The sequence below is a fragment of the Humulus lupulus genome, chromosome 5 (genome assembly GCF_963169125.1).
Source record: "Humulus lupulus chromosome 5, drHumLupu1.1, whole genome shotgun sequence".
Taxonomy (NCBI): Eukaryota; Viridiplantae; Streptophyta; class Magnoliopsida; order Rosales; family Cannabaceae; genus Humulus; species Humulus lupulus.
In genome coordinates this window covers 141,124,667-141,144,339 of record NC_084797.1, presented here as the reverse complement: position 1 = coordinate 141,144,339, position 19,673 = coordinate 141,124,667, and the positions used below count along the sequence as shown (strand labels likewise).

Below are 19,673 nucleotides of genomic sequence, written 5' to 3'. Positions count from 1 at the left end.
ATATAACAAACTCATTAAAAGGCGATTTAGAAGATGCCAAGACGTGTACTCGGGATTGGGAAGTAGCGGAGTAGCATCAAGGAAACGGGCTGGGCAAGGTTTAGAACCATCTAAATAATCTTCTAGACCATTAGCCATAACAATATTGAGCATTTGGATCTGCCAAATGAGGAAGTTATTTTCATCTAATTTGACGGTAAGTGTTTGATTAATGGAGGGAAGAGTTTGGGGAAAAGGGAGATATTGTTCGATTATATTTGGGAAAATAGTGGGTGTGACCGGAGTAGTGGCTGGAGGAGTAGAAACCACATGGGGGGAAGAGTCATTTGAAGCTTTGTTGGGAGAAACCTCCATGGCTCTAGTACCATGTAAAGGGAAAGAAATATGAAGAAGAAGATGCTGAGAGTGATGAAAAAAATATAATCTATAAATTGCCTCCTCACGTTACACTGTACAGAACATTACATATATTTTGGAAATAGGTATATGCCCGGTAATAAACTGAAAGTTTTTAAAATACTAACATAAATTACTATCTCAAAATTTATAACAATTTCAATTTTATTTTTTTTAACAAAAATACGCCTGACATTCAAACATTCTCTTCCTCTCTTAATTTGAATTCTTTCTCTAACTACTCTCATTCTCTCATATTTTCACTCTCTCTCATTCTAATTTTGTAGATCTAAAAAAAATACCAAAATTTTAAAAAAAAATTATCTAAAACAAACATTTGAGTGAAAAATATATTAATTTCCAAAGTTTTCGTCAAATTTCAGTTCACAACATCAACATTGCATCGAAATTGCATTGAAAAAGCATCGTTTGGCCCAAAAATCAAGTTTCATAATTGCATCGCAAAAGCATCGATTTTGCATCGAAAAAACATTGATTTTGCATCGAAAAAGTATTGTTTTAACCAAAAATCAAATTTTCATGATTGCATCGCAAAAGCATTGAAACACTATCGATTTTTCATCGAAAATGAACTGATTTTGCATCGAAATTGCATCAAAAAAGTATCAATTTGGCCAAAAATCAAGTTTTCATAACTACATCAAAACATCATCGATGTTGCATCAAAATATCATTAATTTTGCATCGAAAAAATATTATTTTGGCCAAAAAAGAAGTTTTCATGATTGCATCGCAAAAGCATCGAAACACCATCGATTTTGCATCGCAGATTTACATCAAAATTGCATTGATTTTACATCGAAAAAATATTCTTTTGGCCAAAAATCAAGTTTCATGATTGCAGCGCAAGAGCATCGAAACACCATCGATTTTGCATCGAAAAAACATCGTTTTGACCAAAAAAATGAAGTTTTCATGATTGCATCGCAAGAGCATCGAAACACCATCGATGCAAAATTGATGGTGTTTCGATGCAAAATCGATGGTATTTCGATGCAAAATCGATGTTTTTTCGATACAAAATCAATGGTGTTTCGATACTTTTGCGATGAAATCATGAAAACTTGATTTTTGGCCCAAACAATGTTTTTTTCGATGCTCTGCACTGAAATTTGATGAAAACTTTGGAGGTTTATAATTTTTCACTCATATGTCTGTTTCAGATGATTTTTTTTAATTTTTGTATTTTTTCGAGATTTACAAGATTAAAATGAAAGAGAGGGTGAGAAAGTGAGAGAATGATAGATGTTAGAGAAAGGGAGAGTTCAGACTGTGAGAGCAAGAGAGTGTTTGAATGCCATAATTATTTTTGTCCAAAAAAATTGAAATTGTCATATATTTGTTATAGTAACTTATGTAGCATATTAAAATATTTTACTATATTATTATGCATAGAATATAAAATTTTCCTATATATATACACTCAAAGAGCAAGTACCACTATAACCTAACTACGTGTCACATGTGTATGGGTACAAATGTTATGAATTAAGATAAAGTAAATAACGACAGATTAATATACAAAGTAAAGTATAGGTAACTAATTCTATTGATTATGCATGAGTATTATGAGTAGAAAGGATGAGAAGAGGGAAAAATAAGAGAGTTATAATTTTTAGAGTTGTTTGATATAATAGGAAGGAAAAAAACGAGTAAATTTTGTTTACAAATTAAAATAATTAACAATATTAGGAAAAATAAGTCATTTTAATTATTTAAGTATTTTTTTCTTTTGTTCTACAATCCTCCCACACATGGAAAGATTGATTTTTGTGAGTCCAAAAATTTGCAATCTTTAGATATTTTCATCCCTAGTCCCCTTCATTCTTACCGAATAAAAATAAAGAAAGGATGGAAACATCAATCCACCCCCTCTCAATCCACCCCTCTTCCAATCCACCCGTCGTGGTTGTTCCGTAATTTCGCACGACTTTTCCCGCTATCCGTCTCTGATAAAAGCTTAGCCAGCTCTATTCCAACTTAACCATAAAAACGAACAAATCAGAATCTATAGTATTCAAAATCCAAAAGCCTTGAGGAAAACCAAGAAACCAGAGCGAAAAAGAAGAAGAAAACCCTTTTCTTCAATCTTCCATAGATGGCTATCTGGTTGATGATTTGGTATTTAGTGTTATTCTTTCTCTCCTTTTACATCGGCCTCCAGTTTGGTAAGCAAAACAATTTAAAGATGAAAGAGAAACTCTTAACCAAACCTCCAAACACTTTATGGCATAACTCCTCTGAGTTTGGGCCACTTAGAATTCCTCCTCCTCCATTTCCTATTCGCCCTATCTTTTTGACGGTCAAGAACCAGTTACTTGAAGAAACTGAGCATCTTTCTCACCCGCTTGACTACGATTTCTACCGCGACTCATGCCCCAACGCCGAGCGAATTGTTCGAACTGTGGTTGAACATTTGTATCAAGTCCGCTCCGATATGGCCCCTGCACTCCTCCGCCTCATCTTTCATGACTGCTTTGTTCAGGTGTTTCTTTTTCTTGTTGATTGTGATCTTTTGGGTTTTTACTGAATGGCTTTAAAATGTTGCGTTTTGTGTGAGTTTTCTACGTTTTGTTGTTAATACTGGTGAGACTAACGGGGGTTAATACTGCTTATATTTGATGTTGATATTAAGGGATGTGATGCCTCTGTGTTACTGGATCCCTCCGATGAAATTGGTTCGGAGAAAGAGTCTCTTCCTAATGAAACTTTGAGAGGTTTTGATTTAATTGACACAATAAAGTCAAAGCTTGAAGAAGAATGTCCTGGGGTTGTTTCTTGTGCTGATGTTCTTGTTTTGGCCGCCAGAGATAGTGTTGCCTTGGTAATAATCCTTATTCTCTCTACATTGTCTCTTTTATCAGTAAGAAATTTTTTTGCTTTTGTACATTACTTTACGAATTTCAGTCTGGAGGTCCCTTCTATCCTGTATATACTGGTAGAAGGGACAGTGTTGCTGCTTACTCAAACCTCGCAAGGGATGTTCTTCCTTCTCCTCATGATAACATTTCCCTGCTTCTACACACCTTTGCATCTCGGGGGTTCGACGAAAGAGAAACCGTCAGTCTTTCTGGTATTGCTCATCTTTTGTTGTAATGTTTTGTTGTACTAAATTTGCATGGAAATCTTTGCATGGTTGCTATATGTTATCCATTTAGTTTGAACATTATGGGGCGACCTCCTCTTTCCAAAGTTTTAAGAGTACATTTTGTGGTAGTTTGAATGCGGTCTTTCCCACCCTTCTTCTTTCTTCCTTTATTTTGTTTTTTTTTTCCTTTTTTCTTTATCTTTTTCTTTGTTGTGAGTTTAGATGAAAACAAAAAAAAAACATAAACACAATCAGAATTCAATTTATTCTCTTTGAAAAAATTATCTCAGTTACTCAACTAAGGTGGCCTTTGGTAAAATTTATTGTTTTTTAATTTTTTAAATATAAAATAGAAATATTTTTTTTGTTTTGTTATTTGATTTAAAAAAAAATCAAAATGTGTTTGGTAACTATTTTTTGTTTTTATTTTTGAAAACAAAAAACAAAAAACAAAAAATGCATTTGAAAACTTTTATTTTTGTTCAAAAAAATAAAAGAGACATCGTGGAAGAGGAAGACGAGAGAGACAGCCATAGATTGTGAAGAGTAATGTCGAGAAAAAAATCTGTTCAATTTTTTTTTTTTTTTTTTGAGAAATCGCTTTTAAAAAAATTTAGAAGCAAGGAATTTCTGTTTTCAAATTTTAATACATTTTAATTAAAATTTTAAAAAGTAAAAGGTAAAAATCGGTTACCGAATACAATTTTCAATTTTATTTTCAAAATTTTTATTAAATAAATAGAAAATAGAACTTGATTATTTTTCTTTTGTCTGAGTTAGTGTTATCCTATCAAACTATAACTACTTTCTACTATAGTTAAAGCTAAAGTACAATCTTTCTTCTGTGTGATTCTTAGCTGCTCACAGCATTGGAGTGATCCGGTGCAAATTCTTCGAAAATCGTCTCTATGACTTCGATGGGAGTCATGAGCCTGACCCATCTATGGACCCCGAATTGGCATCTCTTTTGAGGAAAAAATGCCAAAAAAGTAGTTCCACATCTTCTGAATCACAGCCTTGTTTCTGTGATTCCTCAACTGAGGAGCCAGGAATGCTTATGAGCGATGAGGGATCAGCTTTCAGTACCCAATACTATCACAGCATCTTGCAAGGCAGAGGAATCCTCTATACTGATCAGCAGCTGATGGCAGCCGAAGCAACTGGGAACTGGGTTAGAGCATATGCTGCAGATGCCTTTTTATTCCGCCGAGACTTTGCTTTGACAATGATGAAGCTCTCAGACCTCCAAGTCTTGACAGCTCCAACGGGTCAGATCCGGTTCAGTTGTTCAAAAGTAGCATAAGGGAGATGAAGAGATTGAGGACTGTAAATAATTGTGGCGTTTTTTAAAATGTAAAATTTATCTTCATTTTTCTCTTGCTATTACAAAGTTTTACCATACCGAATAGCGACTGGAGACATCTTAATCACTAGGGATACTTAGTTCAAACAAACATTGTAAAAGTTAGATATTTTTTCAATGAAATTGATAGTAATGACAAGTCTTCTTTGAGCTTTATATTCTGCATTGTTTGGTGTTGCATTGATATATTTGTCTAGCCATAAGGGTGTTCCTTAATGCAAGTAAGGAAGTTGGATAAAAAAGTAGATAGTCAAATCTATTACCAGACTATGGAAATACATGCTGCATCGAAGTAAGAATTGAAAGAAAACCATTTTAATTAAAAGAAACATCGATTCTCATCAAAAAGGTGGAACAAACTTTTAATTCCTCAGAATTTTTTTATTATATTCAATGGTGACAAGACTGGTTCGAGCACATATGAATCAAGGTTAAGAAAAAAAGGGCCAACAAACACTGAATGTAAAACAAAAAACCAACAAACTTACACACAAAATGGAGAAGAATGACAAAAAAAGTGACAACAAAACAGATCCATGTACACAAGGGAAAACAAACTTACAAACATGGCCATCTACAACCTAAATGAGCCGAGTCTCCGCTTCGAGCTGGTGATCTTTGTTGAGGCCTGTGGGACAGAGATGTCTGAGTACATATCCAGAAAAAACTTGTCAACAATGTCAAGGTAAACTGGGCTTTTAAGGCGGGAATAGTAGTGAAGTGCCTCTTCTATATCCAAAGCTTGTTCCATATCAGCTGCATCTACCATCTCCAATTCCTTCATCTTTTGAGCCAAGACATGTCCTCCTGTTTTTGTTTTCTTCGAATTAGACTCTTTCCCTTTCCCAAGATAAGAGCTTCCAATCGTCTTCTTCTTCTCCTTAAGTCCCACTTCCTGTTTGGTCTTAACAGGACTCTTCTGTGAGAACTTTGTGAGGCTTCCACTGCAGGCATTATCTTCTTCCTTCATTTGCTTTTGTAATGTGGTTGCAACCTTATTATCCTTCGTACTCATCTCATCTAAATGAGACTCCCATTCCTCATAAAAATCAGAATAGATTTGTTCTGTCTTACAGCTTTTCAGCTTGCTGCTGCCACAAGAAAAAGCGTTAAAAGAAAGAGATTTCGGTAGCTTTTGATAACCTCCAAAGAAGAAGGATTTGAAGTTCTGAATGGTTTTCTTAACCAAGCTTTTGCTTCTATGAATGGTTTCTTCTAACAGCATTTGTGGCTCTAGTTTGATAGCTAAAGCTTTGTTCCTTTTTGTCTTTCAGTCTTCAAGAATGGACAAAGCTCTAAGCTGCTTATCTCTTTTTTGTATCCTCACTCAATGTCGTTTCCAATATACAGAAAAAAGAAAGATTGAGACAGTTCAAGTTTCATAAGCTTACCTTAAGACAAAGGCAGTGGAAACTATAGAGAAAAAACTCTCCTATTTGACAACATTTGCTTCTTTTTGTCCTCTCTCTCTCTCTCTCTCTCTTAAGTCTCTCAAACTGAGGATGGCGGTTTATTACGAGATGAGAGGAGGAGAAGGATAAGGCTTTGCTTTATGGTTTTATTCAATTTGTCTACCAAAGCAGTGAATGTAAAAAAGGGGTAAGTTCAGATAATATTCTGCTCGTGCAAAAGAGATTTAAGAAGAGATTATTGAGAGTGAAAACCTGGGAACCAAATGAGCATACTTGATTTGTTTTTGACTAGATGTTGTTAAAGTGCTGTGGCATTGATTAAGATGAAAAGCTAAAGGTACCACGTTTATAATATTTGGTTTAAAGGTTGAGAAAGCATATTATAGTCACCTTTTGTGTTCAACCAGAACTCAGATTTTATTAACCGTTTTTCTGAACTGTGGGACCCAATGACCCTATCCCTTGTTAAAGAGGTCAGTCTTACAGTTGTTATGAGGAACAGAGCTCTAAGACACCAGACATTATCCAACCATGTGAAGTATAAGGTCAATGAGTATGAGAGGATGGTTTAAAACTACATTTTAACACCTTATAATCATATCTTGGTAAGTACATGACAATCTCTCATATTGTGAACTAAGAAAAAAAATCTGGGCTGCTGCCAAAGCAATCAAGTAAGCCACATGGGAATTATAAGGTCAACATCATATGCCAACACTCCAATTTTTCAGTGTTTTGTGATATCAAAGTCAATCAGTATATATCGTGAAACAATGATCTTGTTTAGGGAAAAGAGGAAAAGGTAAGGTGAAGGAAGAACCTTGGTGCATTTATAAGAATTAACAACATGGTCCCCAATGTGGGAAGTGGTAGGTAAGCTTTGTTGATTGGCACAATAAAGCCCTATCAGATTTATGAACATTTAAGTCACTTTCGAATAGTAGTAGCTGTGTTAAAAGCCTCTGAACGACTCATATGTTATTTACTTGAAAATGTAAATCAATTGCAAATTTCAGAGCAAAGGCAAATAATGTTTTGCCTCTTTGAATAACTGATGGGACCAGATAGTGACTTCAAATCCCCATGTTAGGTTTGCTCATTCATGATCACGAGCATAATTAAATGACTGAATTTGGCCTTGGGAACTCCCAAACCTCATGCCAATGTTGGCCCCTAAATCAAATAAGACAAAGGTTTGACCACTGCATAATTGCATATAGGATGCCACTCTCCACTTCATTAGGCATTTGGACTTTTTTTCAAAAGATTCTACATTTAGGTCACAACGCTACTTGGGCTAGATTATATTCAGCCAAGAGTCGTTAACATATACACAAATAAATTTCAGAAAACCACATACTTGTACGTGTTTTTCCCAAACAAGGTGACAACAATTAACTTAACGTTTTGAAACCATTCGTTATGGAATCACCTATGCCGTAGTTTCGTGTATATATGCATTTTTTTTACCACAAATGTGACGTTCTAAAATGTTAATACTTTTAAAGGTGTGATTATATGTTATCTAAAAAACACATGCCGCATTATTTTTATGTGTATTTTTTATACAAAATGTGTATCAAGCATTACTGTTATTAACTAAGGTCCACCACGATTTTTGTTGAATTTGAAGAACTGATTCAGCATCCGATGGACTTCACCGTAATAATCTGTTGAAACTAGACGTCCCTTCATCCATTCGGGGAGCTTGCTAGCTGGGTGTGAAGAGCTTCTTTTTGAGGAATCGGATGTGTATGCATACCGTGTATCAACCAACAAAATGGCTGCATAATCATTTATATGCCGAATTGCTCTACCTGAAACAAGCAATTAAAATGCCCACATGATTAAATGTGAATTTTTAAGAACTTTTAACCTATCACAACCATATCCATAAAGCAAATTCTTATTTCTCCTCACTCCAAACTAGTCTGCTCTAGTATTAGAACAGTCCAACAACAGGTCACATGTTTGTCTTGTAAGAAAGAACATCCATGACACACTGTGGACACACCAAAACTCGAGAATAAAAGATGATTTTGGACATATGCATAGTCATTTAGGCTTAGGCCTCAGGTCAGGTTACAAGTATGAATGTTGGATAACTTAATGAGGCTTGTTTTTCCAACATGAGAGATAGAAACAGGCAGACAAAGAAAGACAACTTTCTAGTACTACCCAAATAGAAGATTTTCCAGGTTCCATTATCTTTGGTTTTGTCATAGTTTCTGGCTTTGGCATTTAACATAAAATAATTAGTGAAGCACGTACCAATTGATTGATTTACAGCTTTCATGCAAATATTCTCGTAGTATTCTTTTCCTCTACACCTGCAACTTCTGAGTATGTCAAACCCAGCCTTAACATCTCCAGTAATGTTGATTTCATCACTGACCAATATGTCTGAAATTTTCATGGAATTTGTATTTCCCAGTCCTTCAATAAACTTCACCCTCTCCATCAACTCAAAGTCTGATGGACTAGGGTAGGGAAGTCCAACCATGACTATACATCGACCCATGCCATCACTTAAGTTGATTCCTTCTGATATCTTACCACCAACAACAGCAAAAAGTATTGCACCAGTTTGAGCTGGATTATCTTTCAGAGCCCCAGTTGATAATGTATCAATTGTCTCCTTGTATACCATGAGAACAGACTCCACCTCTGTATTTTTTCTGGGTTCTCTAAATACACGCTTTTTCTTCAAAATCCGCTCAAGGATGCCTGAAGCCTTCCAGGCATCATAAACTAGTCCTTCATAATCAAATGAGGAGAAGAACACAACAATTCCTTCAGGAACCACTGATGTCAAATTGCAAAGCAAAAGCCCAAGCTCCTGTATCTGTAAATTCAAATTCCATCAACGTATTAGTCATGTCATTCACCTAGCTTTATGGGAAAGTAGCAAGAGACAATATTGGCTAATACTAATCTATCAAGTGAACTTGAACCCCGTATTCCACTACTATTTATATATTATATATGTATAGCAGTACATGGGACGTCTGTAGTATATTGCACCTAATAAATTACTAGTATAAGACAAGTATATGTTTTAACAGTATAACAAAAGATATGGTGCCATGTACTCACCATTTTTGACGAGCTTCTGGAGCTGTAGCTAAAATCAAAAGACTGACCAGAAGGACCACGAGAAACAGCAACTGGCAAAATGCTCTCTGGAGGGACAATGTGACTACATGAGAAAAACTGAAATTTCTTTGGCGACAATGATGGGAAAAGTCGCTCCCTTGTTTCTTCTATAGGTTGCAGAGTTCCCCCAGCCAGAATCACAGCATGTGCTTGATCTAAAATCTACATAAAATCCAGAGCTGATGTTACAATTGGGAGTAGAACATAATCTATTGAATCCAGGAATTATGCAACTGCAGACAAACCTCAGAGAAAATCTTTTCCCCGGTAAGCATAACATATTTTAAATACCCTCCTTGTTGGGAGCATGCTGGCCTTGTCCTTGATATGATAATCCTTCCATCACCATCCTTGTTTGTCAGGGAGAGCAACATATCAGCTAACGCCCTGAAACTGGACAGAGTGCTTCCATCTTCACAATATCCAGCAGTGCCTTTAGATGCCAAACTATTTTGCAGGCTAGCTACTCGATCTCCATATGCACTGACCTGGAAAACTGAGTACATGACAATCTAAAAGAATGCAGGAGCAGAAATGAAGATTGAAATAGTAGCACCAAGTAACAGAAGAATGATCATAAGAAGGATTCACCTTGTGCATGATATTGCTTTCCTTTAAGTACTGATGCAACTTGATCAAGTTAATATTATCTATGTTAACAGAAAATAAAAAATCATTAATGGCCATCGATGAATAAGAAGCAAGATTTGCTTCAGATGCCTTAGGAGTGTTTTGGGATGAGTCTGTATAACTTCCATCATTCGCATTGTGCAGAGTTTCGAGGAAAGCCCGGCAAATGACGATTAGAGTCTGGATATATCTTCGATTTCCAGGTCCCAAAAGATTGCGAAATCTTTCAAAGTACTTCTCTATGTGGTATTGCACATTCTCCAGCTGTAATGAAACCAGAAGAATCAGAAAGTCAGAATACATTCATTTATTGGTGAAAGGTTTCTAATCATAGAAGTCAGATATGTCATAGACCATATGTTTTCCAGTATATTTGGGTTGTCCATTCATTGGGTCGATAAATTCTTGTGAACCAGCCTTTAAGTTCAGTTGGATCACATTAATAATTGGTTTACCTGTGGCAAAGCAACTTTTGAGTCATACATGCTGATGAGGGAATCGGCTAAATTGTGAGCCTCATCCACGATAACAATGTTATTCTTCAAATTCAGGCCAAGTGATTCACGAGATGATTTTGACAAAAGAGATTGATAAGGTAGTACAATAAGATCTGCTGCAGGGACCAGGCTTCGAGAACCATAATATGGACAAGTCTTCATGCTTCTACCAAGGTGAACAAGGTCTTCAATGTCCATTGCACCTTGTTGAGTTATCTCACCCCGAAATTGCTTTTGTAGTTTATATTTCCTTAGCATCGGGCATCCAAAAGAAGCCTTGGTTCTCCTTAATCTCCCCCCTGCTCCTAAATGCTACAAATCAACACTGCCTAAGAGAGGAAGACATACATTGACCAAGAAACAAAAAAAAAAGCAGACAGCTTGTTGCTACTCCAAGCAAAATGTGTGAACTATGCTAGTAGGAAAAAAAAATGGTAGTATTTTGGCTAAGAGCCTCAAACTAAGGAGAAAAATGGACAATACCAGATATAGGAGCACATTTAAACACCTTAAAAAAAAATTCAGTCACTATACATATCAAATTGTGTTCTACTACAATATAAAGACAACTATAACATTTGCGAACTTAAGATTGGATCAAAGATAAAGTTTGAGGTTGAGGAACAAATAGTATCCAAAGGTGATGAACGGGTGGGTGGACTTATTTTGAAAGCTTAGCAAACTCAAAACCGTGGATCAAATTAAGATCGTGAATCATAATAATGAAAACTAGAAAAGACAATACTTATTACCTTGATTTTGGAGACTTTATCATTTTTCTTCCTTTGAAGTTCCAAGCACCTTTCATTAATCTGAGCAGAGTTTCCGAGCTTCAAAACCTCTGAAACATGTAACCCTAAACAATGTAACTACACACAAACTTCAATTTACAGAACCCATGTTGCATTCTCATACCTTCATTAATGCAGAAATTATTCCTAGAGCCTAGACAAACCACAGTCATCTCATTAGTGAACACTGTCTTCCTTAACTCCTTTATGAATTGTGAGAGTTGTGAATGAGTCCGACTACAAAAATAAACCTTCAACTTATCTTCTTCCTCCTCATCCTCCTCATCAGAACCATCTTCACCCTCCTCCTCACTAGATGAACTAAGAGAAACACCCAAAGTCTTCCTCTTTGATTTCCCATCACCAAGATCTTCTTCTTCGCTTTCATATTCCTCCAGCAAAAATTCCTCATCACTCAACTCCACTGCATTGCTTGACACGTTATTTCTCTCTTTCTTGTTACAACAATCTTTCTCTACATCCCCACTCAACAAATCTCTGCCACTTGCCTGGGGTTTCCTTCCAAAATTGCTTTTCCCTATTCCCACCCGAGTTTTAGTGTTTTTCTTTATCTTCTTGTCCTGACCCTGATTGTCTTTCTTTACTACGAAGTTTCTCATCCAATCAGGCTCATCATCCAAGCCTAATTCACCATTCTTCCCAGAATGCAGATCAGATTCAACTATTTTCTCAGATTTCTGCCGTTGTCTCTTATCAATGACCCATTGCAATGCACTACAAATTATGCTTAAAGTTTTCCCTGTTCCTAAAAAAAAGTAAGAAAAGAAAAAGAATGAAATCCACATCCAAATTTATATCACGTCCGCAAGAATAACGTAGGAACCCAATCTGACCTAGTAAACAAGACAAACAATTGTAAGAAGAGAATGCGGTTACCTGTGGGACTTTCGAGCATGGAGACGCCGCCATTGTCGAGAGAGTGATAAAGGGCGTTCATGAAATCAATCTGGATTGAGTATGGTTTGTACGGAAATCCTTCAAATTTTGGGGGAGCTTCACATGTTTTGTCTTCCATTTTCTCTCTCTCTCTCTCTCTCTCTCCAGTTTGCTTTACTGCGCACGCTTTCAACTAATTTCAGTCAACCGGGAGCGAAGCCAAATATTTCAAATGATTCCCTAGTTTTATTCCCACAAAAAAATAAATAAAAAAACTGCGCGCGCTTTCAACTAATTTCAGTCAGCTGGGAGTGAGTGAGCCAAATAATTCAAATGAACTAATATTGAGAATTCCCTACTTTTATTTATTCCCAGAAAAAAATATATTCCCTAATTTTGTAATATTTTTTAAAAGGAAATCTAACCAACCAAATATATTTTGGGGTTTTGTTTTGACATAGTTAAAAATGCTACGAATTTGTTGAAAATATTTTTAAATATGACGAAAATATTTTTAATTTTATAATTTAATAAATTTACAAATCAATATTTTAAGCAATCTGTTTCTGTATTTTTATTTAATATCACGATGGACATTTTCTTTAAAATATATATTTTTAGACTCTTTATTTTAATAAATAATTAAAATAATATTTTAAGTTTAAATTTGTTCAAAATATTTTTAAATATGATAAATATACTCTTAATTTTATAGTTTTGGAGTATTCTATTTCAAAAATAGCCCGGGCTCTTTTGTATTTATGATCTGTGAACAATTTTGGGGCGATTTTTTTTATGATCGTATATATTGTAGTTATTTAGAGCATCCTACAAATTTTCATAAAATTCATAATAATTTACAGTGCCTAAAACTAGGCTTAAACATGTTATTTTCTACGCACATAAAAAATTAGTCACGCATACAACAACTTGTTTTTAAACTAGTTTTCGGCACTGTAAATTATTCGAAATTTTCTGAAAAATTGCAGGATACTCTAAATAATTACAATATACACGTTCATAAAAAAAAAAATCGCGTCGAAAACTGTTTACAGGTTGAGAACACAAAAGAGCTCCACCGATAAGGCTCTTTTTGAAGTCCCTACCAAAGAAATTTCCATTAGTTTTAATTAATTTATAAATAGATATTTTAAACAACTTTTAAATAAATATTATTTTAAAATTTAAACATAAAAAAATTAGTCACGCATACAACAACTTGTTTTTAAACTAGTTTTCGGCACTGTAAATTATTCGAAATTTTCTGAAAAATTGCAGGATACTCTAAATAATTACAATATACACGTTCATAAAAAAAAAAATCGCGCCGAAAACTATTTACGGGTTGAGAACACAAAAGAACTTCACCGATAAGACTCTTTTTGAAGTCCCTACCAAAAAAATTTCCATTAGTTTTAATTAATTTATAAATAGATATTTTAAACAACTTTTAAATAAATATTATTTTAAAATTTAAAATACAAAACAAATTTTATAAAAAAATAAATAAAAGTAAAAAACACATTTCTCTCCATTCTCTCTCTCTCCTTCTCCTTCTCCATTCTCTCTTTCACAGTCGAGAGTCTCTAACTGTGGTGAGCCTGATCTGCTACCTTTGGAGGATTATGACCACAGTGATCGAGTGCTTCAAGTTCCCTTCCTTTGTGGGCCACTATTTCCATCGACGGCTTCGACTCAACTAGTGCACAAAGGCAGCATTAGATATCTAAATCTCAGCCAACTTCAGAGCTTCCTTGTCGGTGACATTTGACATTGACTATAACCAGAGATTGTGCTCAGTAGTTATGCTAGTGTCAACATGGGGAGTTGCAAATGCAATGCGTCTCTCGCTTAGGCAATTGGTGGTGGTGTGGCCTCAGAATCTCTTCACTGCCGTGGAGAGAGAGAACGGATAGGGAAAGAGATAGAACAAAGAGGAAGAGGACAGAAAAATGTTTTTTTTTTTTTACTTTTGATAATTTTTTTTATATATAAATTTTGTTCTTTGTTTCATATTTTAAAGTAATATTATTTAAAAGTTGTTTAAAATATCAATTTGTAAATTTATTAAATTATAAAATCAAAGGTATATTGTCATATATTTGAAAATATTTTCAACAAGTTTAAGGTACTGTTTTTAACCATTTGTCAAAACACTCTTCCACCCAAAAAAATAATCCTAGGTGTGTAAAATACACCAATGTTTCAAAGATGGTTGTGTCAAGAAGGTTTGTGTTGATGTCTCGACTATTGAAGCTAAAAAATTTACACTATTTCAGCCAATTAAGCACAAGTGAGGAGTGGGAAACACATTTATAAACATATAAAATGAGTATTTATTTTAAATAAAATTATTATAGACTTAGGTAAAGATATGGCCTTACAAAGAAAAACGAAAAGGGTAAGACTGGTATCAAAGGTTTATACCATTAGATTATAGAAAATGAGTATTCATTTGAAATAAAAATCGTATAGACTTATATAAGAAAATATGACCTTGCAAAAAAAAATTGTAGAATTCATGATAAAAGATATGGTAAGTGTCATTCCTCAATATTTGGATTTCCTTCTATTGAAGGATAGTAAATTATTCAATAAGTGATAGGTTATTCTCTTATTTCAAAATCCTCCACTGCAATCCATATTAGATTATTCATATTTCTTTCATTCTTTTTCTTCATCCTCTAGCTTGATTTCCCTCATCGTATTCTTCATTCGACTAACTTTTTCTTTTTCTTTATCAAATTCCTTCTTTTTCTTCTTACTACTAGAAAAAAATACTTTTAGTGACAGCTGAAATATGTCACTATAGATTTTTAGTATTGGTTGAGCAACCAACACCAAATCAATTGATACATGTGTTAGAGGCTATCTCAGAGCTGTCTCACTAAAATCATTTTCCAAGTCTCTAGTTCTCATGTATTGAGTATATCAAGAGACGGAAATTTATGTTATTCATTCTGCGTGCCTACACACGTCCTGGGATGTTTGAGGATTGACTTGGAAGATTGTAGTATGGTACTTGTTGGCGCGGTTTTTCGCCAACAGTTCATTAAGAAATAAAATTGGTAGATTAGTGCTTGATAGTAAACCGCAATGAAAATAATAAGAACTCACTCAAAAGTACAGAATTTTTACGTGGTTCAGTGGTTAAAATTCACATAGTCCACGAGTCGATATTATTACTGTTCATCTCTCTATTTTGGCAGAGTTTCAGTATATCAGAATATGGTCCCCCCTTCCCAGTCCAATATTCTCAGTATTTATAGGGGAATTCCATAAACAGGTTTTTTGTCACCGTGTAAATAAAACGCGTAATTATATATGGTATATAATTAATACAGATTATTCCCATTTATATTGGGATATAATTTGGTAATAGAATAAACACGCTCCTGCTATCTCGGGCAATAAATGATATAGATATGATACAACCTGGTCATTAATGAGTGTATAAAGAATTCCTGAGTCTCTTGGGATCATTTAATATGTGTTATATCTAAGTCCCCATGAGCTAAATATCACACCCGAGCTCGTGCTTGACAACTATCTGACTCCGAGCTCGGAGTAAATCCAGCTCGGAGCTGTTCACATGGTAAATAACTATATTTTACTTGGGTATATTTCCACGTATTCAACTACCAGTTGTACACGAGTTGGACAAGTGAACTTATGCTAAGTTTAGGGTACAACATTTTCCCCCAAGCTCCTGCTCGTGTTTGATGTCGTCACTTTATGACATACACAGTAGGGGCATTTAGACTTCTGCCATATAAAATCGTGCCTGTCCACTACTTGAGTATTGGATACGTGGCTTCCTGCAATTGGCGTCTGTTCGGGTTTCGAGGACTGAAACAACGATCCTGTCAACTTTTTGCCACCATGTGGTCTATCTAACCTTGACCCTTCGATCTCGAACTAACCCAATTGGATGGCTTAGATTGATTTATGTGGTTTGCATATAAATATGGTGATCAGTCCTGAGACCTCACCACCTTCACATTAAAAAAATTCCCTTTCCAAATATTCAAGTTTCCTTTTTTCTTCTCCAGAATTCCCAGAAAATTTCATCGCCTTGTAAAACTTCAGAAGCTTTCAAGGAGCTTCCAGTGGCCATACCTACATTTCCTTTGAATCAAACGTATTTTCTGTAAGTATTTCACCCTCTGATTTGAATTTTTTTTATTCTTCATTTTCCAATATGAATTTTTCCTTTTTACTTCAAAAATGTTCGTTGTTCAGTATCATTAGGCTATTTTTAAGTACCAATACGAAATGGATTTTGGTTTAGGCTTCGTGAATGAACCCAAACCAATATAGAAAAAGGACACTCATAAATCTGGGTAATTTTCTGGGCTAATTTGGGAGAACCCTAATGGAAAATTGGTTTGAAGAATACCTGTTTGGGGTATCGAAACTGAAGGGGATAAGGTTTAAACCTAGGTAGCTTAAGGGTTATGATTCCTTAGGTGGTTTTGCATTAAATCACCTCCCAAAGGAAAGTAGTGGGTCTGACAATTCTGACACACGGATCCCGAAGTATCTGGGTGTTGACACGGTTTTTCGCCAACAGTGAATTATGAAAATAACAAGGTTTATTAGTGCTTAATAATAAAGTGAAATAAGAAATGAACCCTCAAAGTCACAGATCTTTTTACGTGGTTCAGTGGTTAAAATCCACCTAGTCCACGAGTCTATATTATTACTATTTTTCTCTCTATTTTGGCAGAGTTTCAGTATTATAGAATAATCGTCCCCTTATCATGTCCATTATTCTTAGTATTTATAGATAAATTCCTTTGACATATTTGGGTAACCGCGTGAGTCAATCACGGATTTACATATTTATTACATTTAATACAAACAATTCCCATTTATACTAGGATAGGATTTGATCACAAAATAAATGGTCTCCTAATATCTGGGACATTAAATATGACAAACTAGTCATAAATAATCGTATAAAATTACTCGAGTCTTTGTGGATTCGCGTGTATGCAATATATTTGAATTACCACGAGCTGGATATCTCTCCGAGCTTGTACTTCGGCACCCATTTGAATATCATGAGCTCGTGCTTCACAACCTTCATGTCTGTAGCCCAGGTTAAACCCATGACGCCTAACATCACTCGTGCCCAGGTGAAACCGGAGTTGCTTACGTGGATAATAAACAAACATCATTTCCTTAGTAATTTCTTTGCATATTTATTTTCCAGTTGTACCCGAGCTAAGTGAAGAACTCGTGCTAAAATTAGGGTACAACATTTGCCCCCCAAGTCCCTGCTCGTTGTTCATGATGTCACCTTCGGACCTACACAGTAGGGACTCTTAGACTTCTACTGCAGTAAACCATGCCTGCCCACTACTCGAGTACTGGACACGTGGGATACCACAATTTGAGTTTATTCGAGTTTCAAGGCCTGCAATAATTGTCTTGTCACCTTTTTGCCACCGTTTTGTCTTTTCAACCCTGGCCCTTAGATCTTGTGGTAACCAAATCGAATGGTTCAAATTAGCTTACACCGTTTACGTATAAATAAGGGAAACACTTTTTAGATTTCACCACCTTTCATTTGAAAATTTTCTTATATTTTCTTCTTCACTTCCGATCCCTCTTCTTTCTCAGAAAACCCAGAAACCGTTCATTGTGCTCAGTTGTCCGGAGGTCTACCCAGTTATCTAGAGGTCCTCCAGTAACTTTTCCTTGCAAAGCTTACTTCCCTTCTGTCGAAGAATACATTGTAAGTACCTTGTCTGTTGATTTCAAAGAAACTTTTTTTTTTATGCCCATCCGCACTTCACCGTAGTCCTTATTAGGTTGTTCTCCAAATGTTTTTGGCACATAGGCTTCGACTTAGGTTTACCGAGTAGGTCTTAAAATATCTCCAGAACTATGATATTCATAAAACTGGGTAATTTATGGAAAATTTTAGGGAACACCCATTCGGGATATAGAAGATGAAAAGCTTTTAGGGTTCGAAACCAGGTTGCTTAGGGGTCACGCTTCTTGGGTGGTTTTGTAATAAACCGCTCCCCAAGGGAAGTAGTGGTTTGACACTCTGACACACAGATCCCTAAATATTAGGGGTTTGTTAGAAAATCGAGGCGTGTAATCTAGGATAGCGCGTGGCATCACGCAACAGGCTGAGACTAACTCAGCACGTATATCAGAGACAACATTACCCTCCGTACTTCCGTGCCATAACCTTTAGAAACTCTTAGGTCGCCTACTAAGTTACTCGTCATTCTTGTTCGTTAGGCGATCTGATGGCTCCCAAGAAGAACGCACCCAGCTCATTTGCTCAGCAAATAAACAAAGGGAAAGAGATCGCTTCAGAACCTCCCATTCCTCACTTCAGCCCAGTGGTGGAGAGGGAAGTTGTGGTTGACCCCAACGCTTTCTTCAAGGCGGAGACAAGCGCTTCCAAGATTACGACCCAAAGAAGGGTCAACAAAGTTATGTTGAGCCATAACATCGAGGTCAGGACCGGAGTCCTTATTGCTCGACCTGCGTTCGAAGGGGAATGGAGTTGCTCCCCTCTCTAGGATGACTTTGCAGCCTGGAGTGATGAACATTTGAAGGCGGGGCCTTCCTTCCCCTGGACCAATACTTTGCCGACTTCCTAAATTATGTGAAGTTGGCACTTTTTTAGCTCCCCCCAAATTCTTACAGGCTTTTGGTGGGGCTGAAATACTTATTTTTGAAGCACGAGTGGGAGGTCCCCACTCCAGTAGATATACTGTATTTTTCAGCCTCAAAGCTAGCCCGGAACAAAAGGGTCGAGGTGACGGGTTCTACTACCTCACCAGATTCCCAAACTCTACTTCGATCATCGAGCTCCCAAGCCACCCCAATGACTACAAAGACCAGTTCTTTATGTCGAACGGGTTCCAAAACTGCGAGCACCAATACTTCAACCGTCCTCGTAAGTTTTTTTTAGTCTCTGATCTTAGCTCGTAAAATTTTACTCTTTTCAAGACATTTTCCTTGCACATGTGCTAACTGAGTTTATTTTTTGTGCAGCCATATTTGCGAGGACGGAGAAGTTAGTAACCCTCGGGGGTCAATATGAAACATTGTCTGGGCTCCCACCCAACAAGAAGGATTACCTCCAGCTCATGAATGATTTCACGATGCTAGCGTAAAATTTGGTTAGCCAAGGCCAGACGTTGGCCTTAAGAAGGACTCGGGCTACTCTCCCAGTAATCCACGAGCTCCCGCCCTCTCAAGAAGAGGACTTACCAACCACTAAAGGCGAGGAGTAGGAAGAGGACGAGGTGCCTTTTGTGCGGAAGAGGCGGGTTCCCCAGGCTGGTCTGGAACCCAATTTATAACGAGTTGCGTCGAGGACAGCAGTCGACCCCTCCGGCCAAGGTAACCCAAACCCCTATAGGGCATTAGATAGGGTTGTTGCTGATT

The 19,673-nt window shown here is 36.1% G+C and overlaps 2 protein-coding genes across 4 annotated transcripts; one reads left to right on the top strand and one right to left on the bottom strand.

The window, feature by feature from the left end:
* The first annotated feature begins 2,191 nt into the window (after positions 1 to 2,191).
* Positions 2,192 to 5,024, top strand: LOC133777699 (putative Peroxidase 48). The gene is made up of 4 exons (XM_062217397.1): positions 2,192 to 2,902; positions 3,053 to 3,241; positions 3,325 to 3,490; positions 4,363 to 5,024. Exons 1-4 carry the CDS (start codon positions 2,516 to 2,518, stop codon positions 4,806 to 4,808), a joined length of 1,188 nt encoding a protein of 395 aa, XP_062073381.1. The 5' UTR covers positions 2,192 to 2,515; the 3' UTR covers positions 4,809 to 5,024.
* A 201-nt stretch (positions 5,025 to 5,225) lies between these two features.
* LOC133777698 (uncharacterized) lies at positions 5,226 to 12,591 on the bottom strand. Of its 3 annotated transcripts, XM_062217396.1 has the most exons (11): positions 12,252 to 12,588; positions 11,479 to 12,120; positions 11,316 to 11,404; positions 10,522 to 10,875; positions 10,028 to 10,330; positions 9,682 to 9,924; positions 9,377 to 9,598; positions 8,552 to 9,125; positions 7,894 to 8,097; positions 6,533 to 6,552; positions 5,226 to 6,135 (listed from the first exon to the last, which is right to left on the bottom strand). In XM_062217396.1, exons 1-11 carry the CDS (start codon positions 12,388 to 12,390, stop codon positions 5,443 to 5,445), a joined length of 3,483 nt encoding a protein of 1,160 aa, XP_062073380.1. In that variant the 5' UTR covers positions 12,391 to 12,588; the 3' UTR covers positions 5,226 to 5,442. The 3 variants fall into 3 exon arrangements, with proteins under 3 accessions (XP_062073380.1, XP_062073379.1, XP_062073378.1); XM_062217395.1 differs by lacking the exons at positions 5,226 to 6,135; positions 6,533 to 6,552 and having other exon boundaries at positions 7,761 to 8,097; positions 11,316 to 11,419; positions 11,479 to 12,114; positions 12,252 to 12,591; XM_062217394.1 differs by lacking the exons at positions 5,226 to 6,135; positions 6,533 to 6,552 and having other exon boundaries at positions 7,761 to 8,097; positions 11,316 to 11,419; positions 12,252 to 12,590.
* Positions 12,592 to 19,673: the final 7,082 nt, after the last annotated feature.

Bases quoted from the DNA above. Each gene is read 5' to 3' on its own strand.
- LOC133777699 (XM_062217397.1), top strand. From the start codon at position 2,516: ATGGCTATCTGGTTGATGATTTGGTATTTAGTGTTATTCTTTCTCTCC. The intron at 2,903-3,052 runs GTGTTTCTTTTT...GTTGATATTAAG, and splicing joins TTCATGACTGCTTTGTTCAG to GGATGTGATGCCTCTGTGTT. The intron at 3,491-4,362 runs GTATTGCTCATC...TGTGATTCTTAG, and splicing joins AGAAACCGTCAGTCTTTCTG to CTGCTCACAGCATTGGAGTG.
- LOC133777698 (XM_062217396.1), bottom strand. From the start codon at position 12,390: ATGGAAGACAAAACATGTGAAGCTCCCCCAAAATTTGAAGGATTTCCG. The intron at 9,925-10,027 runs GTGAATCCTTCT...TCAGTTTTCCAG, and splicing joins AAAGCAATATCATGCACAAG to GTCAGTGCATATGGAGATCG. The intron at 8,098-8,551 runs GTACGTGCTTCA...TGCTTGTTTCAG, and splicing joins AGCTGTAAATCAATCAATTG to GTAGAGCAATTCGGCATATA.